Source organism: Corythoichthys intestinalis, chromosome 3 (genome assembly GCF_030265065.1).
Source record: "Corythoichthys intestinalis isolate RoL2023-P3 chromosome 3, ASM3026506v1, whole genome shotgun sequence".
In the NCBI taxonomy this organism is placed as follows: Eukaryota; Metazoa; Chordata; class Actinopteri; order Syngnathiformes; family Syngnathidae; genus Corythoichthys; species Corythoichthys intestinalis.
The window spans coordinates 12,769,854-12,789,887 of NC_080397.1; the positions used below are offsets into that span (position 1 = coordinate 12,769,854).

Below are 20,034 nucleotides of genomic sequence, written 5' to 3' on the forward strand. Positions count from 1 at the left end.
AAGAAAATTTTTGAACAGGAGGGCATTTTTGAAAAAATTTTTTTTTTTTTAAACAGCAAAACCTTAAGTGGAGGTGAGAACATGCAATAACATAATTTAAGACGTCATAATTTTAACGAGATATTATGGCGTAGTTCTTTTCGATACAAAACCTCCATGTAGCATGTATCACCGAGTGTCAAGACACAGCTGTGAATGGCCACAGCCGGATTTTGGGGGGATTTTATGGGTGAAACCTGGTAATATAACAAGGGTCTCGATGCAGAAATCGTAGACATCAAGGAGTGGTCGAGATTTTCATTTCCATATATTTACCCTTTTAAACGTTTTTTTGCCGATTTTTCTTTGTTTTGACCAATTATTTATCATCTAAAATATTGGGGAGAATGCGACAGTAACGGAAAAAAATACAACTAGGCTATAGTTATGTGGTAGATATCCGTGACTTTTTTACAGACACCAATTTTTTCATTGTGACGTAATTTGTTTAAAAGTTTAAAATGTTTTTTTTTTAAAACTAAATATTAGACATCAATGAATGATTCTAAGCTAAAAATGACAGACATTTCGAATGATAAATATGATTACCTTCTTTTTATGGCTACGTTGAAACAAAAGCGGCTGCGCTATGTCTGTAAACAGGGATTTCCAGGGTAAAACGGACAAATTAAAAATAGTTTGGGGGCTTATTGCGCCATGAATCTGCTATGACATATTGTTTGATCAAACACAACAGTTCTTTTGGCTTAAAATACAGCAGTTTATTTTAAAGAGGGGTGCAAGAGCATAAACTGCTGTTTCAGCCTTGTCTGTGTCTGTGCCACAATTGTTCTCTTTTACTAAAATATGTTATTAGAAACACATAAAATATTGCCATTGATTTAACAATCTATAATATTTAGTACATGTTTTGACCTACGGAGGGCGCCATGTTTTATGTGCCCAATGGACGCTCGGGGTGATGATGTAGTTCGTCACTGTCAATAGATGAACACTACCGGTGTTCTGCCATTCCTTCCTATGCGGCGAGACGTCCAACACATGCGCACATCAGTTAAAAGCGGCGAGAACTTACAGTTTGTGTTTTCATTTAGTCTTATTACCTTTTCATCGCTTCAAAATACTTTTTGCATGTGTCACCCTCTCATACTTTTAAGGACTGTGTTTTCTTGTAGTAGCTTTGGAGCAGATTGTTGATCTGTTGACCACATTAGTCATGTAGCGTATTTAAACCACACTTATTTGATATTACTACGTTTAAGTATTTCGTTAAGGCATCCTTAGTATGTTCTGTCTGTATGCTTCTAAACAAAACAAGCTAAAAGCGCACGGTAGAACTTTGGGCGTCAAATTCGTCTCTTGTAGGACGTTTCGCCGGTGTAGCACATTTTGTTTACTCTTGTCTCATCCCGTCTTTCCTGTTCATTTTACTTTTGCTGCTGGTTTTGTTAAATATATAGTCAGTGCTGTCATGCTCATTAATGTTCCTCTCGGGTTCAAATTGAAAGGGCTGAACAGATGACATTTTTATGTCGCTAGAGTCATACTCTGGAAGCCCGACGGCGAACCCAGTGGCGTCACCGCCCTGCGACGTCAACAACGATGGCGACCTACTAGTTAAACTAATTTTACAAATTGTATGAAAACGAAAACATCAAGATAACATTCATCTTTTAAGAACTACAAATCTTTCTATCCGAGGTTCCCTTTAACACTTAATTCCGATTTACTTTTTGCATTATCACGATGACTTGGAAGGATTCCAAAAGAATTTGAAAATTCAAGTGAAATAGGTTGATTTTAGATTGTATTGGATAGCTTTTTTGATGGTACAGATATGAGATTCTGCAGGTGTGCCTGTAATCAAGCGAAAAACATTAACAGAATGAAGTCATGGCAAGATAGCGTGCCTTATTGTTGGAGTGTGAAATAAAAATGTTCTTTTCAGATAAGATGATGTCACAAAATGTACTCATCATTGATTTTCTTATGTGTGGCCATGACATTGAATCAGCAGATGTGTTGCAAAGCTGTCTGTTTTCTTCACATTAGGGAGAAAATATAAGCCCGCTGGCGACGTCTACGACTTGTTAGATTTACACCTGCTTTGTCGGCAACGCTCGGGGACCATCAAATACAGTATATCTTCAATTTAGTTTTTTGTGTGTGTGTGTGAACACCTAACACGTTTGAATACTTGTGGCAGCGAGGTGGTAAATCACAGTAAAAGTAAAGCTCTCCAAACCTTTCTCCATTGTGAGGTGGAGTCTTTTATTTAACACTCAAATACGGGGGCCGTTTGGGGAGAATACGTCAACGGGAGTCCAACACAAAGAGCGGCACACTTCAACACACAAAGAAGAGAAGGCTTGTTTGCTCGGTGTGGGTGCAGGGCAAAGAGTGATCGGCAGGATACACGAAGGAGGGGCGCTTATCACATACAAGGTTGATGCGGGAGCAGGAGGTGTCTGGGTGACAGTGGGGAGGCGGATCTTTTGTCAAGGCCTCCAGTTAATCTCTTGAGCGGCACACGTCCATTCTGAGGGTGCGCATGTTGTACACCTACTCCCCCGGGGTTGCCGGGGGGGGTGAAAAGAGGGAGGTCCCAAAGCAAACACACCAAATTTCCATTTACATGTCAGTTATAATGCAAAGCTGACCCCACCCTTCAACCGCACTTTAACAGACCCTTTTGGCCTAGTAGCATTTTAGTGTTCAAGAGCGTAATACGTGTACATGGGAGTGAGGGTTGGGACTCCACGTGCAGGACTGGATGGTCACTCTTGAGAGGCCTACTTAGAGATGGATGCTTAGTAAGTAGAATGCTATTTCACTTTCTATGGGAGTGTTGGCAGTGTGATAGTGAAAGCTGGATGAAGACAATGGGAGCAACGTGGTTATAACAATGCTTTTTTTTTCGTACGTCCGCTTGTTTTCATGGATTAGATGATGAAATTGAAGATAATCCTTTTATTTTTGTAACAATCAGACTTTTTTTTTCTTTCAGTGTAACGGTTTCAATGCCAGTTGTTGTGATGTTCCCATTATTTTCTTCATCGTGGCATTCAATTGCTTTGGATTGGATGATGAAAATCGATCAGCGATTACACCACTATTCATGATTTTGGCTTATAATCAAACAGTACAATTAAATGACACTTGCGACTGGGGAGGAAACCTAAGGGGTACCTCTAGATATGATACATACGATTTGCGATACAAGGCTCACGATAACGATGATCTCACGATGGCGATAGAGCAATTATCGTTACGTGGGTCAGGAAATCATTCTACGATGTTCTGCAAAACTAATAACCGTAAAAACAAACTATTTTCATCCTTCTGCCATCAATTGGAATAAGTTTATCACGAATAGACCTCCAATCCATTTGAACTGGGAGGTCCATTCCATTCCTCCCACTTCAAATGGATTAGACGTCTATGGCCATCAATGGTAGTCAATGCCAGGCAATGAGTTCATTTTGGGGCATTTCACATCATATCCTGTTAATTTTTTTAGCCACTTCCTTTTCCTTTTGGGGTATTTATGGGTCTCTTCCTGTTCATTTTGGGGCATTTGCAGGCCGCTTCCTGTTGATATTGGGTGACTGAAAGAGAAGTGGCTCAAGAATTTCCCCAAATAATAGGAAGTGACTCAAAATTATAAGGAAGTAACCTCTAAATGCCCTAAAATGAACAAAAAGGCTAGGTTCACACCGCAGGTCTTAATACACGAATCCCGATTTTTTTCGTGTTTTTCCGGCTGGAGTTAGGCATTAAGTTAACGGTCCGAATGGGACAAGTCGCATACAAGTGGACCATTTCAAATGCTATCTCGGTCACTTTCGTTTGTGGTTTAAATTCCATCCGAGCCACATTTCTCCAGAATGTGGCGGCAGTCTCACCTGTCAAGTCTCTCAAATCGGAATTCATGCAGCAATTACGGCAGCGATAGCTGTGCATTAGCGTTAGCACCTAGCCATAGACTTCATATTGACAGGATGCGGGGCCGATTAATTGGTGGCCTATATCCGTCAAAGCTGACCGAGTGGAAACACAGACAGAGAGCTTATTACGTTGAAAATTCTTGTGAATAAATACGTAAATCCCTGAAGTCTTTATAAATATGGACGTAAAACAGTCTCGAGTCTTTGTTAAAGAGCAAAGAACCGGGCAGTTAGCATCTATTTTAAGTAAATATTGCGAATTATAACGTCAATGCCGTAGCGGTTAATTTCCCCCATTGATTTTTGTCACAACATTTCAAAATCCATGCATGTTACAAAAAGTATAAAAATTACCTTGAATCCTCGAACAAATCACTCCTGAGACAATCCTTCCTGTTTGTATGCGGTACAGCTTTCGTACTTTTTCAACCTAAATCCGGTGTTGGATCGCTGCACGTGTTTGAGAACAACTTCGACCGACAGAAGCTTAGTGTGGGACAGCCCTCTACTTGAAAGCGTGGTCTGGGGAATGTGTCCCGTCAATATCATTATGAAGTCTGTGGCTTAGCATGTACTCTGTCATAAAAAAAAATAAATAAATAAAAAATTTTAATGAAGAAAAAGATAAGCCCTATAATGCTCGGTTTTCTCTCTGTGCGCCAAATAAGCAATGTTTCAGAGTTAGGGCAAACTGATGCACACACGTAGGGCTTATCAATCCATATAAACTTTTAATATTAGACTAAACGGGGATTATTAATGTCTGTTTTTTGTGTGGTCAAAATAAGATCACCCTGGAATGACGTGCAGTCAGCATGTGTAGTCATTTGTTTTGTTGCTTTTGCGCATGCGGGTCAGTTTGCTCAGCGTGTGTCGGATTGCGAATTAGTGCGCATGCATTATAATTGAACGGGCTCAATAGACCCTACCCACCGACGTCACAAAATTACGTGATCGCTGTATTGTTCCGCCCCCTTGTCCATCATTTTGTGTCTGTATTATCAATGGTCTCAATTGATCGAGCAATTTATAATGCATTTCATGGAAGACCCGGTGCTTTCGGATGCCGTAAACTCACTTGATGCGTTGCATAAAAGGCGTTATGTGGAAAAGCTTCAGTTTATCCATTCGCCAGATCCATAATTGATGCCTAAATCGATGTTTTTCGACCCACTGTCTCCGCCGTATTTGCCTGACATCTGCTAGCTACCCTGATATGTACAACTACCTTGTCCACACAAAATCAGCCTATTCTCACGAAAAAACGTTTGAAAAAACGTTAAGAGCTTGGAGGCTTATAAATACTTATAAATACTTCGTTGCTGGTTGGGTGAAACAGGTCCTCGTCCACGAAAATTCGGCAGGAATCTATCTTGTGCTTGGAAAGGTGAGTTACGAAATTTTCAATTCAAAATCTTTTGTTCTTGCTAACATCAGCTTTCAAGTCTAATGTATTTCATGTCATTTGTCAATGGAGCTAGGGCTTTTAATGTTTATATGGTTTAGCGATAGCACTCTTACTACATACATACGTGTATGTTGTCGGCGATTAGCCTAGCAATGATCTTAATTGTGGTTGTCAGCCCAAAACCCTCTAAATATATATTAAATGCATCTTACCAGATATAAAATGACTACTACATAATCTGTGGTAATCGTTTGGAGCCCAGTTTTCTCGTCGAATTGCAGCAGCACATCTCGCTCTCTCCTCTCCGGGTCTCTCGGAATCCGGTAGAACTTCAAGTCTCTCCGTCTATCTTCTCTGTTATTGCAACCGACCGCCACACACGCCTTCACCATTTTGATTATTAATGTTAACGAGCAGAAAAACACGCCGTAAATAGGAGCCGTAACAGGTAAACACGATGTGTTGACGGACAATTGGGCGGTACCAGTCAGGAGAGCGGAGTTGTGACGTCACGTGGGTAGGGTCTATAGACAAAGGCTGTCGGAACAGGCACGCCAGAAAACAAAAATGACAAAAAATCTGAATTGTGCATTAAGACCTGCAGTATGAAACTGGCTGAAGTGCCCTGTAAATGCCCACAAAAGACAGGCTGTTTCAGTTACATTGACGGCGCTTGACAGTCAATTGTAGTGAGTGAATTGTCAACACTATTCGAATGGAATATTTTGGTAGCAACTTGTTTGTTCGTTTTTTTGTTTTTTTTAAACAGTGACACCTTTTTAAAATGATATATCGATTCTTAGCCGGAGCATATCAATAACCTTTTGGGCTAGCGATTTTTCACCTATTGTCACAGAAGTATACTTGCACTCATTGATAGTGATAGACGTCCAGTCCATTTGAAAAGGAAGGCTGGCAATGAATGATCAAGCTTCCGTGCCATTGACGGCGATAGACGTCCAATCCATTTGAACTGGGAGGGGTGGCAGCGATTGAATGAGTTCTATGGTGATGATACAGTGGGGAGAACAAGTATTTGATACACTGCCGATTTTGCTGGTTTTCCCACTTGCAAAGCATGTAGAGGTCTGTAATTTGTATCATAAGTTTTCTTCAACTGTGAGGGACGGAATCTAATACAAAAAACAGAAAATCACGTTGTATGATTTTCAAATAATAAATTTGCATTTTCACAAAAATCGAACTTAATATTTGGTACAGAAACCTTTGTTTGCTATTACAGATACCAAACGTTCCCTGTAGTCCTTGACAAGGTTTGCACACACTGCAGCAGGGATTTTGGCCCACTCCTCCATGCAGATCTTCTCCAGAGCCTTCAGGTTTCGGGACTGCTGCCGGGCAACACGGACTTTCAGCTCCCTCCATAGATTTTCTATCGGGTTCAGATCTGGTGACTGGCTAGGCCACTCTAGGACCTTAAGATGCTTCTTACAGAGCCACTCTTTAGTTGCCTTGGCTGTGTGCTTTGGGTCGTTGTCATGCTGGAAGACCCAGCCACAACCCATCTTCAGGGCTCTCACTGAAGGAAGGAGGTTGTCAGCCAAGATCTGGCGATACATAGCCCCATCCATCCTTCCCTCAATACGGTGCAGTCGTCCTGTACCCAAACTTCAGACGTGTCTGGACATGCACTGGCTTCAGCAGCGGGACCTTGCGTGCGCTGTAGGATTTAAATCCATGACGGCGTAATGTGTTTCCGATGGTTTTCTTCGAGACTGTGGTTTCAGCTCTCTTCAGGTCATTGACCAGGTCCTGCCGTGTAGTTCTGGGCTGATCCCTCACCTTCCTCATGATCAGTGATGCCCCACGAGGTGAGATCTTTCATGGAGCCCCAGAACGAGACAGATTGACCGTCAACTTGAACTTCTTCCATTTTCTAATAATCGCTCCAACAGTTGTAACCTTCTCACCAAGCTGCTTGCTTATTTTCCTGTAGCCCATCCCAGCCTTGTGCAGGTCTATTATTTTATCCCTGATGTCCTTACACAGCTCTTTGGTCTTGGCCATTGTGGAGAGGTTGGAGTTTGTTTGTTTGAGCATGTCAACAGGTGTCTTTTATACAGGTAACAAGTTCAAACAGGTGCAGTTACTTCCGGTAATGAGTGGAGAACAGGAGGGGTTCTTAAAAAAGAACTAAGAGCCGAAATATTCACTAGTTGGTACTGTATCAAATACTTATTTCATGCAGTTAAATACAAATTTATTATTTAAAAATTATACAATGCGATTTTCTGGATTTTTGTATTAGATTCCATCCCTCACAGTTAAAGAGAACTTATGATACAAATTACAGACCTCTACATGGCTTGCAAGTGGGAAAACCAGCAAAATCGGCAGTGTATCAAATACTTGTTCTCCCCACTGTACATAATCCATTCATTTATATGTAAACATACCTCATAAATATATTCCAATAAGTGTACGTTCAATATGTTTATAAAATTAACAAAAAAGTAGATTTATAAAATAAGTTAACATCAGTGGTAATAACACGTAATCCGTTTACTTATATACAGAGTCCTTACTAAGATTAAACAAAATATATTCTAATAAAGGCTTGTTCATTTTTTTAATAAAAATAACAAGAAGTATATATTACTAAGTATAGTAGAAAGTATGGTTTTTCGACTGTGCTAATGCCAAGAGATGAGCTTTCATTGTGGTTCGTTTTGAAATGGTTTAAAATAGAAAATATAAGAAAAAAATATTTTGAGAAACAGTAATAATAATAATAAGGCAAGTCACGTTTTTGTCAAAATTATCCCACACAATTCAAATTATTTGACTAAAATCATTCATTCATTCATTCATTTTCCATGCCGCTTTTCCTCACGAGGGTCGCGGAGGTGCTGGAGCCTATCCCAGCTAACTATGGGCAGTAGGCAGGGTACACCCAGAATTGGTTGCCTGCCAATCGCAGACTAAAATCATTAAAAGAAAAAAATTCTATGGAGGTTTGTAAATGGTGATATCGAAAAAGTATTCAAAGGATTTTAATTCTGACTGCGATAGACATCCTTCTCACTCCTTCATTCATTGCCAGCGTTCCCATTTCAAATGGACTGGATGTAAACTAGTGACAAATGAATTTAAATTAAAGACAGAAGGAGAAAAAAAGCCACATGACTGGATGTCTATCATCGTCAATGGTATTGAAAGAGTTTTTTTTTTTTTTAATTACGAATTGGCACAGAAGCGATTGTGTAGGTGTACATATGCGTCTGGGCCGTGCAAACTATACAAGCACAACCATGCATCCGGTAATCCTAAATGACCCTTTTAAGTCAAATGCTATGTGATTAAATACACTTTAGGCTGAGCCTTTGTTGCTGTGGTCATTATAAAGTGGTGAGGGGCTGAGGACCAGCTGGTTAGGGGGCCGCTTGCCCCTGAGCCCGATCTCCACCACTCTCCAAATTATGTCACACTACATCTGGGGCCTCATTGTCTTTCACTGTGGCTGAACAACCTCTGTGGAATTATTCCTAGCAAATGACAAATGAGGTGTAAACATGGAGAAGAGAAGCATGTTTTTCCAGTAAAATGAAGTCAAACATTGACAAGTGGTCAGTCAACATCCTAATTTGTACAAAAATTGGAGTGCAACGGCCTATTGAGTCCAATCTGACGGTTAAGCCATAAATCTTGACATACAAAGTAAGGCACGGAGCCAAGATTAGCTTTTTCCTTTTTTCTTTTTTATTCCACTGTGTTTATTTTGCAAATGAAAGCACACCTGCACCATATGTCGCCTCTTTACCTAACGGGAAGAAATGAAGTTAAATAAACAACAGTTAAAATTACTTTAACGGCAGAACTGGCGTGAATTTTATGAGGGGGAGAGAAAAAAACGACTTCACTACTCAACTTGAAAGCGCTATGTTCCAGATGAACTTCTCTATGTCGTGAGCTGAATCACCCCTTCACTTGCCCGCAGGAACATGGGGAGCGTCAGCAGCCTCATTGCCAACGACCAACTCAACAGTAAACACTGCAAGGCATCAGAGTTGATGCTGAAAAACAGAACAAATCAGCCTAGACGCAATGGAGGTTGCAGCCTTGATGGCTTGCTAAAGTGCAGCTTCACTCAGGCTTCCTCCTCCCCCGTCCATCCCGCCAAAGGCCTTTCTCACTCCCCGTCAGGGCGAAGTGAGGACTTTTTTTACATTAAGGTGGGTTGAAATGCGGCATTCCATTACGAATACATGATATTGTCAGATAAAAATATCGAAATGAATGCACTTGTGGAGTGAAAGCTGGATTTGCTCTACAGGTGAGCCATAAACCAAGGACAGTGCATCACAGAAGAGGATCAATGGAAGACAGCATGAGCGTGGAGGTGAAATCTGACGAGCGGCCGAAACTGATGCTGATGTCCGGGACTGATGGGGTAAGACTAGTGTTTTTTATAATAAAAGAAGTGTTAGGTTTACAATCGCTCCATTAGCATTTACTCATTGGCTTCCAAAGCGACGATCGTTTGATCAGTTACCGTAACCCATAATGCTGTGATAGGTCACGTCTGTCATCGTACCAAGACTGATCTATTAGAGGCAGCATGGTGCCAAAGCATATCCAGATTAATGGAAACATTCAAAGATAGGAATTACAAACAGAAGACGTTTGTGCTACGGGTAGGAACCTCTGCGTACCTCATGATCGTTACGATTTGCAATACAAGGCTGCAATAACGCTTATCTCACAATATGCCGATATAACAATTATCGATACGTGTTTCAGGAAATCATTCTGCAATATATTACTATTAAGGGTGTAACGGTACATGTATTTGTATTGAACCGTTTCGGTACATGGTGCTCGGTTCGAAACGGAGGCGTACCGAACGAGTTTCTGACGTAATGTAACCCTTACTTTTTGAGGCTGTGAGTCGATCGGGTTATAGTTTCTTTGTGTAGATTATACAGTGGGGCAAATTCTTTCACTTGAAAATATTAGAGAGGGCTGTAATTATCAACATGGGTAAACCTCAACCATGAGAGACAGAATGTGGAAGAAAAAAAAAAAACAGAAAATCACATTGTTTGATTTTTAAAAAATGTATTTGCAAATCATGGTGGAAAATAAGTATTTGGTCAATACCAAAAGTTAAACTCAATACTTTGTTATGTACCCTCTGTTAGCAATAACGGAGACCAAGCGTTTTCTGTACTCTTCACAAGCTTTTCACACACTGTTGCTGGTATTTTGGCCCATTCCTCCATGCAGATCTCCTCTAGAGCAGTGATGTTTTTGGGCTGTCGTTGGGCAACACGGACTTTCAACTCCCTCCTCACCCCGTGGCGTCAAAATGATAACAAGAACGGTGACCAACAACCCCAGAACCACACGGGGGGACCTAGTGAATGACCTACAGAGAGCTGGGACCACAGTAACACAGCTACTATCAGTACACAATGCGCCGCCAGGGACTCAAATCCTGCACTGCCAGACGTGTCTCCCTGCTGAAGAAAGTACACGTCCAGGCCCGTCTGCAGTTCACTAGAGAGCATTTGAATGATCCAGAAGAGGACTGGGAGAATGGTGTATTGTCAGATGAAACCAAAATAGAACTTTTTGGTAGAAACACAGGTTGTAAGAATACTGAATTGCACCATACCCACTCTGAAGCATGGAGGTGGAAACATCATGCTTTGGGGCTGTTTTTTTCTGCAAAGAGACCAGGACGACTGATCTGTGTAAAGGAAAGAATGAATGGGGCCATGTATCGAGAGATTTTGAGTGAAAATCTCCTTCCATCAGCAAGGGCCTTGAAGATGAGACGTGGCTGGGTCTTTCAGCATGACAATGATCCCAAACACACAGCCCGGGCAACAAAGGAGTGGCTTTATAAGAAGCATTTTAAGGTCCTGGAGTGGCCTAGCCAGTCTCCAGATCTCAACCCCATATAAAATCTGTGGAGGGAGGTGAAAGTCCGTGTTGCCCAACGACAGCCACAAAACATCACTGCTCTAGAGGAGAGCTGCATGGAGGAATGGGCCAAAATACCAGCAAGAGTGTGTGAGAAGCTTGTGAAGAGTTACAGAAAACGTTTGGCCTCCGTTATTGCCAACAAAGGGTACATAACAATGTATTAAGATGAACTTTTGGTATTGACCAAATACTTATTTTCCACCATGATTTGCAAATAAATTCTATTTACCACCATGATTTGCAAATAAATTCTTTAAAGTGATCCTCTGATTTAAATACATGTAGGCTCTAATAAACCACAATTGTTCTCTTGTACTAAAATATGTTGTTAGAAACACATAAAATGTTAAATCAGAGACAATATTTTATAATATTTAGTCCATATTTTGACCGTTAGTTGGCGCCATGGTTTGCGGGCTCGCAGTGATGACGTAATTGGTATCTTTCCGAATGTGTAGCGTGTTCAACAATTGCTTATTGCTGCCTAAACTCGCAAAGTAAAATGCCACGATGTGCTGCTTTTGGATGCAATTTCCAGTCAAATGGAAAAAAGGGGAGTGAAGTGAGTGGTCAAGGTGGAATTATTATTTTTAGTGAATAAATGTGCATAAGTGGAAGCTTCTCCCCCTTTCTGGTTCCTGTATGCATGTATCCTACCCACCACGCGTTACAACTGGCGCCCGAACATTTTCCTGGATCCTCAGTCAAGTAAGGGTCCCATCGCGTCTGCAATAATGGTTTTGGATCTGTCCATTTATTTCTATTCGTCGGTCCCACAGCGGCTTTTTGGATCAGTCTATTTTATGGAATTGACGGCTTAATCGCAGCTGCGATATTGCCATGGGATCGGTCTAATTCCTGGATCTTCGAGTGAGTAAAAAACGCGGATTTGGATTAGTATTGCTATCTTTTTAGTTGACTATTCTTCGTGGGAGTTTTCCCCAAATCATACTAAATAATTAAAGCACTATGGCACGCTACAGTGATGACAGTGACTCTGACATGGACCTTACAACAATGTTGGAGTTAGTCAGGGAATGCGTGTTTGCGTACTGCTGAGCTCCCGAGTGAAGAGTGGTCAAGGTGGAAATATTATTTTTTGTGAATAAATGTGGACAGTATAACCCAGAAACGTCAACGGCGCGACAATGTGGCCGCCGCGAGAACGCAGTGAAACGCAAGCATTAAAGTCAATCAGCCAATGCACACCAGTCGCAGCGCGGCCGCATGTTAGACGCGTCCCAGAAGCGGCTTAACACGACGCACGCGAAAAGAACTGCAGAGTTTATTATTTGACGTGAGACACAACCCTCCTGCGTCAGGACTACTACCGGTAGCTAGGATCGAGCAGATTGGAAGTCAAATGGCAAAGAAAATGGCACTTCTCGGGTGGACACGAGAGAACCGGAGAAGACAGTGGGTCGCTGCGTGAGTCCGGCCGGAAAACGGCTTTCGAAAACGGCGCACAGCTCTTCATATCTCTCTTCTGTGTGCTCTTGCTTACTTCAAAAATACAGCGCGCACTTTGAAAATGTGAGCGCCACAGCCACCCACTGAGTGGGTGTGCAAGTACACTTTATTCTAGTACGGCAAAAAAAAAAAAAAAAAAAAGCATGTTGCCCGAGGTCACATGCGCCACCCCTGGCATCGGGGGCGCGCCCCACTATTTGAGAAGTACTACTCTAAGCACAAATGCACGTTCGCTGGGCAAGGAGAAGTCTCACTCCCAATTTTTTTTTTATATGAAACCTTTACACAACAATATTTACATTTTAACTTATACATTTTTAACCTAATAACTTATAAATTCTTTATATCTTTTTAACACAAAGGCATGACATGTAGACTAGAGTTGACACAGTGGCTGAAAATGGCAAAACTCCACTTTAGCTTTTTGCCACCTCAAAAAAAAAAGTCGTACAGTACATATTTTTTTGTATTTTATTTAGTAGTGTTTTTACTTTTTTATAGCAATTCTTTTTGTTTTTGCTCTTATTTTGAGCAACCTGAGCTGTGGCAGTGGGTAGTCTATAAGTTCTATTGATTTTAATTTTATTTAAAATATTTATTTTATTGTTTATTTATTTTAACATTATATTCATGTTCCAAGTTGCAAATATGTTCTGAAAAATTTAAAAATTCCGGAAAAAATATTTTTTTTAAACCCATACATCTCAAAATAACACATTTCATAGCTATAATTGCAATACCGTGATTGCCTGGCACGGCCAGACCGTTCTCCCTGTATTTTTCAAACACCGAGAGAAAAGTCTGGGAACCAGCCCATAAACGGCCTCTAGAGGAGGTACAAAATCAATCGACAAATCAGATTCGTTTATTTGCGTGGCGTGTTCTTAACGAGCAAGGTCACTCTTGCGCGTCGGAAGTCGACTCCACAACAACACAGATGGTGACAGGAGAGCCGAGAATATGTTCCAATCCACGGTAAAATCAGTTTTAAATTACCAAAAACACATCGACACGAGTCATTGACAGCAGTCTGTGTTGCGCTAGCCATGTTGAATAAACTCCGCTCTCCTCGTATGTTTACTTCCGCGCGCAAGTCCCTCGTCCTGCCCTCGTCGTTTTACTAATGTCACGTCTGCCCGTCGCTGATTGGTCCACTCCGCTGTCTGTTTGCTGTGGCTTGCTCCGCCCTGGAAATTGTATCCGCTGAATGGTGGCCAGACTCAATAGCTGGAACAGCGGTGAGTCTGGTGTACCAGGCAAATACCGTGAAACCGCTGTATTTTTCTTCAAGGTTATCGTTATCTCATACTGGCACATGCCTAGTGGCAGCGGATGAACATTCCATCCCTCCCACTTCAAATGGGTTGGACGTCTATGGCCGTCAGTGGTAGCCAATACCATTTTGGGGCATTTCACGTCATTTCATGTTGATTTTCGATCACTTCCTTTTCATTCTGGGGGCATTTACCTGTCACTTCCTGTAGATTTTGCGTTACTGAAAAGGAAGTGACTCAAGAATGTTCCCAAATGAATATCAACAGGACGTATTCTGGCTATGAATACTCTGGTTTCAGTGCCATTTACGGAGCTAGACGTCAAATTCAGTCATAATTGGATGTCTAGCGCTGCCAATAGCAGCCAGTGAGCTAGCGTAAACACTATTTTAATGGAATATTTTGGTAGCAATCTGTCGTCCCCATTCTTTTTTTTTTTTTTTTGAAGCCATCCCTCCCACTTCAAACAGATTGGACATCTATGGCGTTTATGGGCAACCAATGAGTTTAATTTGGGGGCGTCAAAGCCCGATCGTGATGGGCTGACTCATTGCGACGGATTGCTCCTGCACACGAGCAAACCGACGCCATTTTCTCCCAAAGGATGACGCGAGATATAGGCATGCATATACGTCATAGATTCAACGATCAAAATGCATTTAATGTATATTTTTTAAATTTTTAGGGCATCTAAGGTACACCCTGATCCAAACAACGCATGTTTATACATTAAAAGAAAACCGTAAGACTTTATTTCATCATTAATAAATCTTAGAGAGGCCTGGATTGGCTCTGCGCATGCACATAATGGACCAACCCCACTGGAGCCGCGATGCCCAAGAGTGATTTATGTGGTAGATTCAGAGGTATAAAAACAATATTAATCAACCCACACGCCAGACTATTCGAAGAATAATTACTTTATATGTCCGTATCTCTCCTGTTTATAAGCATAAAGCCTTCAAAGGAAGTGACGCAGCGCAGTCACGTGACAGACCGTCGCAATTGGGTAGCTATTTGCGCATGCGTGCCAAATGTTTTATTTTTAATAATGGCGGATTGCAAACAACTTTTTGTGCATACTGCCATCTACTGTACAGAAATGTACATCACCTGTTCCTCTACGCGTCTGTACATCAATATTGCATCTTTAAAGAATTTAAAAAGTGCTTTCCTTACATACCTAAATGTCTTCCTTTCCCCTAACCCTAAGTAACCCCTTCAGAGACCATTCACACTAGTAAAAATTAAAAAGAAAAACTTTAAACGTTAATAATAATAAAAAATATATATTAAATGTATTTCGATTGTTGAATCCATCACGTAAATGCCTATATCTCCCATCATCCTTCGGGAGAGAAAGGCGTTGGTTTGCGCGTGTGCAGTAGCAATCCGTCGCGATGAGGGAGCCCGTCACGATCGGGCAATGATGGGGGCATTTCAGGTCATTTTCTGTAGATTTTCAGTCACTTCCTGTTAAGTGCTGTTGGGTTACTGAACAGGAAGTGACCTGGAAATAAATAGGCATATTCATCAAATACCTGTAATTGTCTTAAAATAAACAGAGTGACCTATGAATGCCCCTAAAAATGGAAAGACTCGCTGCGAATGCTCTGGTTTCGAATGAACAAACATTCATTCGCCCGTCCCAGTCTAAATGAATTGAGTGTCTAGCGCCGTCAATGGCAGCCATCGAGTTACCAGAAATACTATTCTAGTGGAAGAAGCAACTTCTTGGTTCCTTAATTTTTTCCCCGTAATATAATCACCATATCCATATTTTGTCCCACCCCTAGTTTGTGCTAATTTTTACCGTGTTTGTGACGTTCTATGTAGAATTGGCTTTGGCGTGTCTCTGGATTGACAGGAAGTAGCCTTGCCTCTGGATGTGACATCCCAGTGCTCCATTATGCTCCATTAATGAGTCAGACTTCAGAGTGCACTCAAAAAAATAAATAAATTACTTCCCGCAACGTTAGGATAGAAGTCTCTCAGCAGGTAGTAGCCATTTCTCATCGGCACTTGTGAACTTCTCTGTCTTCATAATTACCTCTTTCCAAATGAATGACCTACAAATACCTTGATCTACTCAGGGAAGTGATTCGAGAATGCCTACAATAAGGAGGTGAAATGACCTTCTATAAAAGCTCTATATGCCTCGGGGGCCAATAGTTCCTTAAGTGGAGGGCATGGGAAGCAGAAACGGGGGATGGAACAGGGAGATTTATATTTCTGAAATCAAAAAAGGCATCCCATATCCCAGTCATGTAATCGGTGAGAAGAAATGCCGAGTTCACAAGCATCCCATATTATTAACCACACAGTAAAGGGCTATTCATCTTCCCTGTGGCAGCATATGAGTAGTGGGCGGTGTGGGATACAGATTATAGGAGAAGAGGACAGAAAAAGAACAGGAGGTACTCAACGGTACCACTTGAGGAAATGTGGTGTTAAGTTATACATTGTTCAAGATTTATTTTGTTAAATATATGCAGGTAAGTGTAGGTATATGTATATTATTAAAATAGTATAAGTTAAGGTAATTTATTTTAAAAACAACTGCTGACTGCATTAGACCCCAATCACCAACGTCACACAATCACGTGATCGCTGTATTGTGCCGCGATTTTGTCCGTCATTGTGTGTCGTATTGTCAATGACCGTAGTTTGTAAAGGTGGATTCACTTGCAAATTATGGAAGCCCCGGTGCTTTCAGACGCTGTAAACGCATTGGATGAGTTGCATAAAAGCCGTTATTTGGAAAAGCTTTGGTCGGTCCAGTCGCCAGGTCCATATTTGATGCCCAAACCGATGTTTCCTCCCGTCCGGTCCCGTCCCGTGGGTCAGAGATCGTCCTGAGATCACAAAATTTCCAATCATACTCCTGTTTATGTCACGATGAGGAGTCGGGTACCCAAAATCAGCACCGGCCCGAATATAAACCGACATTTGGTCAGCTGAGCGTCACCGTTGTCACGATTGTAAAATGAAATTTGATCGACAACGGGCCGGTGTGTGCCGAAAAATAGCTGCCCCGCGTGAAATGTTCCCCCTGCCGGGAGCGCTTATTAATAACACTTTATTCACGTGAAAACGTCAAATGTTTTCATGGACGCATTACAGTAATGGATTTACGACTGTAAGATCAGTTTTAAATAATTAAATTACACAAAATATTAGTAATGTATTTTAGTAACAAATCGTGGACTGGGCCACATAACCATCTTTGAACAGAAATGCATTAGTCTACAGGTTTTCATGACCATATCCCAATGACAATCACACAGGTATGACATTTATTAGTTCAAGCAGAGTAAAATAATACATATTCACGGTACAAGAAAGTCGTTTCCGTCTGGGCGCTCCCGTCAGGGGGGACATTTCACGCAGGGCGGCTATTTTTCGGCACAACACCTGTTGTTGCGCTCACCTTCTTGCTGCGCGACCGTGGCGACGAGCTTCGTAGTCTCCGTCTGATGATGTCTGCGATCATGTTGGCATCATATTGATGTTTTCACCGCTGTCTAACGGCTGTCGACACAAACGCATCATGGACGAGATAAACAAACCGTGCTGCTTTCGAGATTTGCCTTTTTAACAATGGGCACACAGCAACTACTAAAATGACCGTTTATCTTCTCTGTTACTGCAACCAACCGCCACACATCCCTTCACCATTTTGATTATTCAATGTTAACGATTGTCAGGAAGGTTTTTGGGTCGTTTACTAGGCGGTGATTCCTTAGACAAGCAGAAAAACACGCAGTAATAGGAGGAATGTATGTAGCGGTAATATGTAAACGCGATGAGCTGACGGACAATATGGCGGCACCAGACAGGGGGGCCGGTTTTGTGACGTCACGTGATTGGGGTCTATAGACGGCCAATCCCTTTTGACTGGGAAGGGCTGACAGCGATTGGATGAGACCGTCCAATCATGTGGCTTGTTTTCATCCTTCTGCTGTGAATTGAAATGAGGTTGTCACTTGTAGACATCTAATCTGTTTCAACTAGGAGGGCTGGCAGCGAAAGAACAATTGATTATTTTCTGCCAGGCCTCCTAATTTAAATGGATCGGATGTCTTTTCCTGTCAAAAATTAGTTAATTTTGAGGGATTTTTGGGTGACCGCCTGTTGATATGTCACTTCCTGTTAATTTTGGGGGGATTTCCAGGTCTCGTATTTCAAAGATTGCTCAATAAAATTTTAAAACCACCCATTTCGTGTAATTTATTTTGACTGGTAAGAGCAAAGGATGCATTGTGCCAGAATATCCATCAAAAGTGCTATGAAATACTGTAATATAGTAAGTGGTTTTTGCAATTTACAAGCATTCTAGCCATATAGTATTTTTTTGTTGCCGTGTGAATGTACTAATTTTTTTGTCAACATGTACACAGCACTAGAAAGCTATATATGACCCTCACTTCTGGTTGTGATGTCACAACCAAAATGGCATACCGCAAGCAACACGTCACTTCCGCTCATTAATATTCATGATGTTAGCTACTGTAGCTAAGGGAGGACACGCCACCGTTTGTCCCCAATAGGAAATGAATGGAAATCGTGTACGAAAGAGATGTTTACAAAGCTAAACCTACTAATTCTCTCGGAAAATGATGTCCCTGGTGCCAAATTCACTTGCAAAGATGTGAAAGTACATAAAAATGTTCAGTTAAAGAGATGGCTTGAGTGTCGAGCGCTGGAAAAGATGAAAAAAACGAGCCGACCTTAGCATAGCCTTAGCTTTTTTATCAACACCTTTTTCTTACGCGACTGACAATGACATTCTCCTTTTTCAACAAGCTATCCTTTACCACCAGCCCCGTCTTTCCTATACATTATATCCTCTGGTTGTCCTACGTCTTTGACCGTTTGGGGGGGATTTATATTTTGTATAGCGATCGCAAATGCTACTCAGTGACAGCGAACGAACACTTTTAATTTTTTTGTTATTAACAAATCTTGATTCTATAATTTATTTACACTTCCCCCTTACTAAAGTTTTTTTACAACAGAAACTGTAACAGTGGCAGTCAGATACCACTGTAATTCTTTTCAGGTCATTCATTGTCAGACAGAAGCATTACGGCACACCGTCATGCTAAAAAAGTTAAATTAAGTTAAATAAGTTAAAATATAAAAATGGCTAACCTCTTTTTCCTCTGAAAGACCATGCCAACCCAACAAAATTTTTACTGCATGTGAAATGTGAATGGATTCACCAAGCTGGTGTTAAAGTCCACGCAAGTTGATTCATTCTTCACATTTTTTCCTGAGTTTTTGGCTTCGGAAAACGCATGAAGAAATCATCCTTCATATGTCGTAAAGTCTAGAGTCGTTTCTACAAGTTCCAAAAAAGCAATGTGTGATCGGCATGTTCGTTTTTGAAAGATTACCGGAGTAAAAGTAGCACAAATAACATTGTTTCTATGTGAGGGCGGGTCTATAATGTCCCACTTCGGCTTTACTTCCGCTTTACGATGCGACGTCACGGTCTAAAAATAGCATGCGTGCTGTACACCATTGCTACAATACATATTGTTTTTTAATAGAAAAAATTAGAGTTGTTCGATAATATCGGGTAGCCGATAATGTCAGGTAGCTGATAATATCAGCGACAAAAGCATTTTAAAATGATATCGGTTAATGTCGACATCAGTTTTTCATTGTCAATTTTGGCCCAATATGCATATTTCCTTCAAAGTGAATGTAGAAGGCTTCTGGCTTTGTACAAGATCTGGTCACAGCTTAGCACAGCAGTTATGCTTATTAACCTTTAGATGTCTCCAAACTAAGATGCTCGGTTCAGGAGATCAGGGCTGATTGATTTCAGTTCACGATAAAGCTATTGCACTTATTTGAAAAGTTATTGCCAGTTGTTTTTCATATGCCAACCTTTTACCTCATTCACTGGACTGAAGCTCTGTGTTTTTTGTTCTTACTTTGAGCCAGAAACACTGTGTGAGCCATTTGTGATATA

The 20,034-nt window shown here is 41.1% G+C and overlaps 1 protein-coding gene across 4 annotated transcripts in view; it reads left to right on the forward strand.

The window, feature by feature from the left end:
• Window positions 1-20,034, forward strand: part of lzts1 (leucine zipper, putative tumor suppressor 1) — a 62,434-nt gene that overhangs the window by 25,777 nt on the left and 16,623 nt on the right. For all 4 annotated transcript variants that reach the window (XM_057831972.1, XM_057831973.1, XM_057831971.1 and 1 more), the window contains exons 2-3: window positions 9,314-9,548; window positions 9,650-9,766. In XM_057831972.1, coding sequence (XP_057687955.1) covers window positions 9,318-9,548; window positions 9,650-9,766 — 348 coding nt within the window. In that variant the 5' untranslated portion in view covers window positions 9,314-9,317. The remainder of the gene's footprint in view (window positions 1-9,313; window positions 9,549-9,649; window positions 9,767-20,034) is intronic.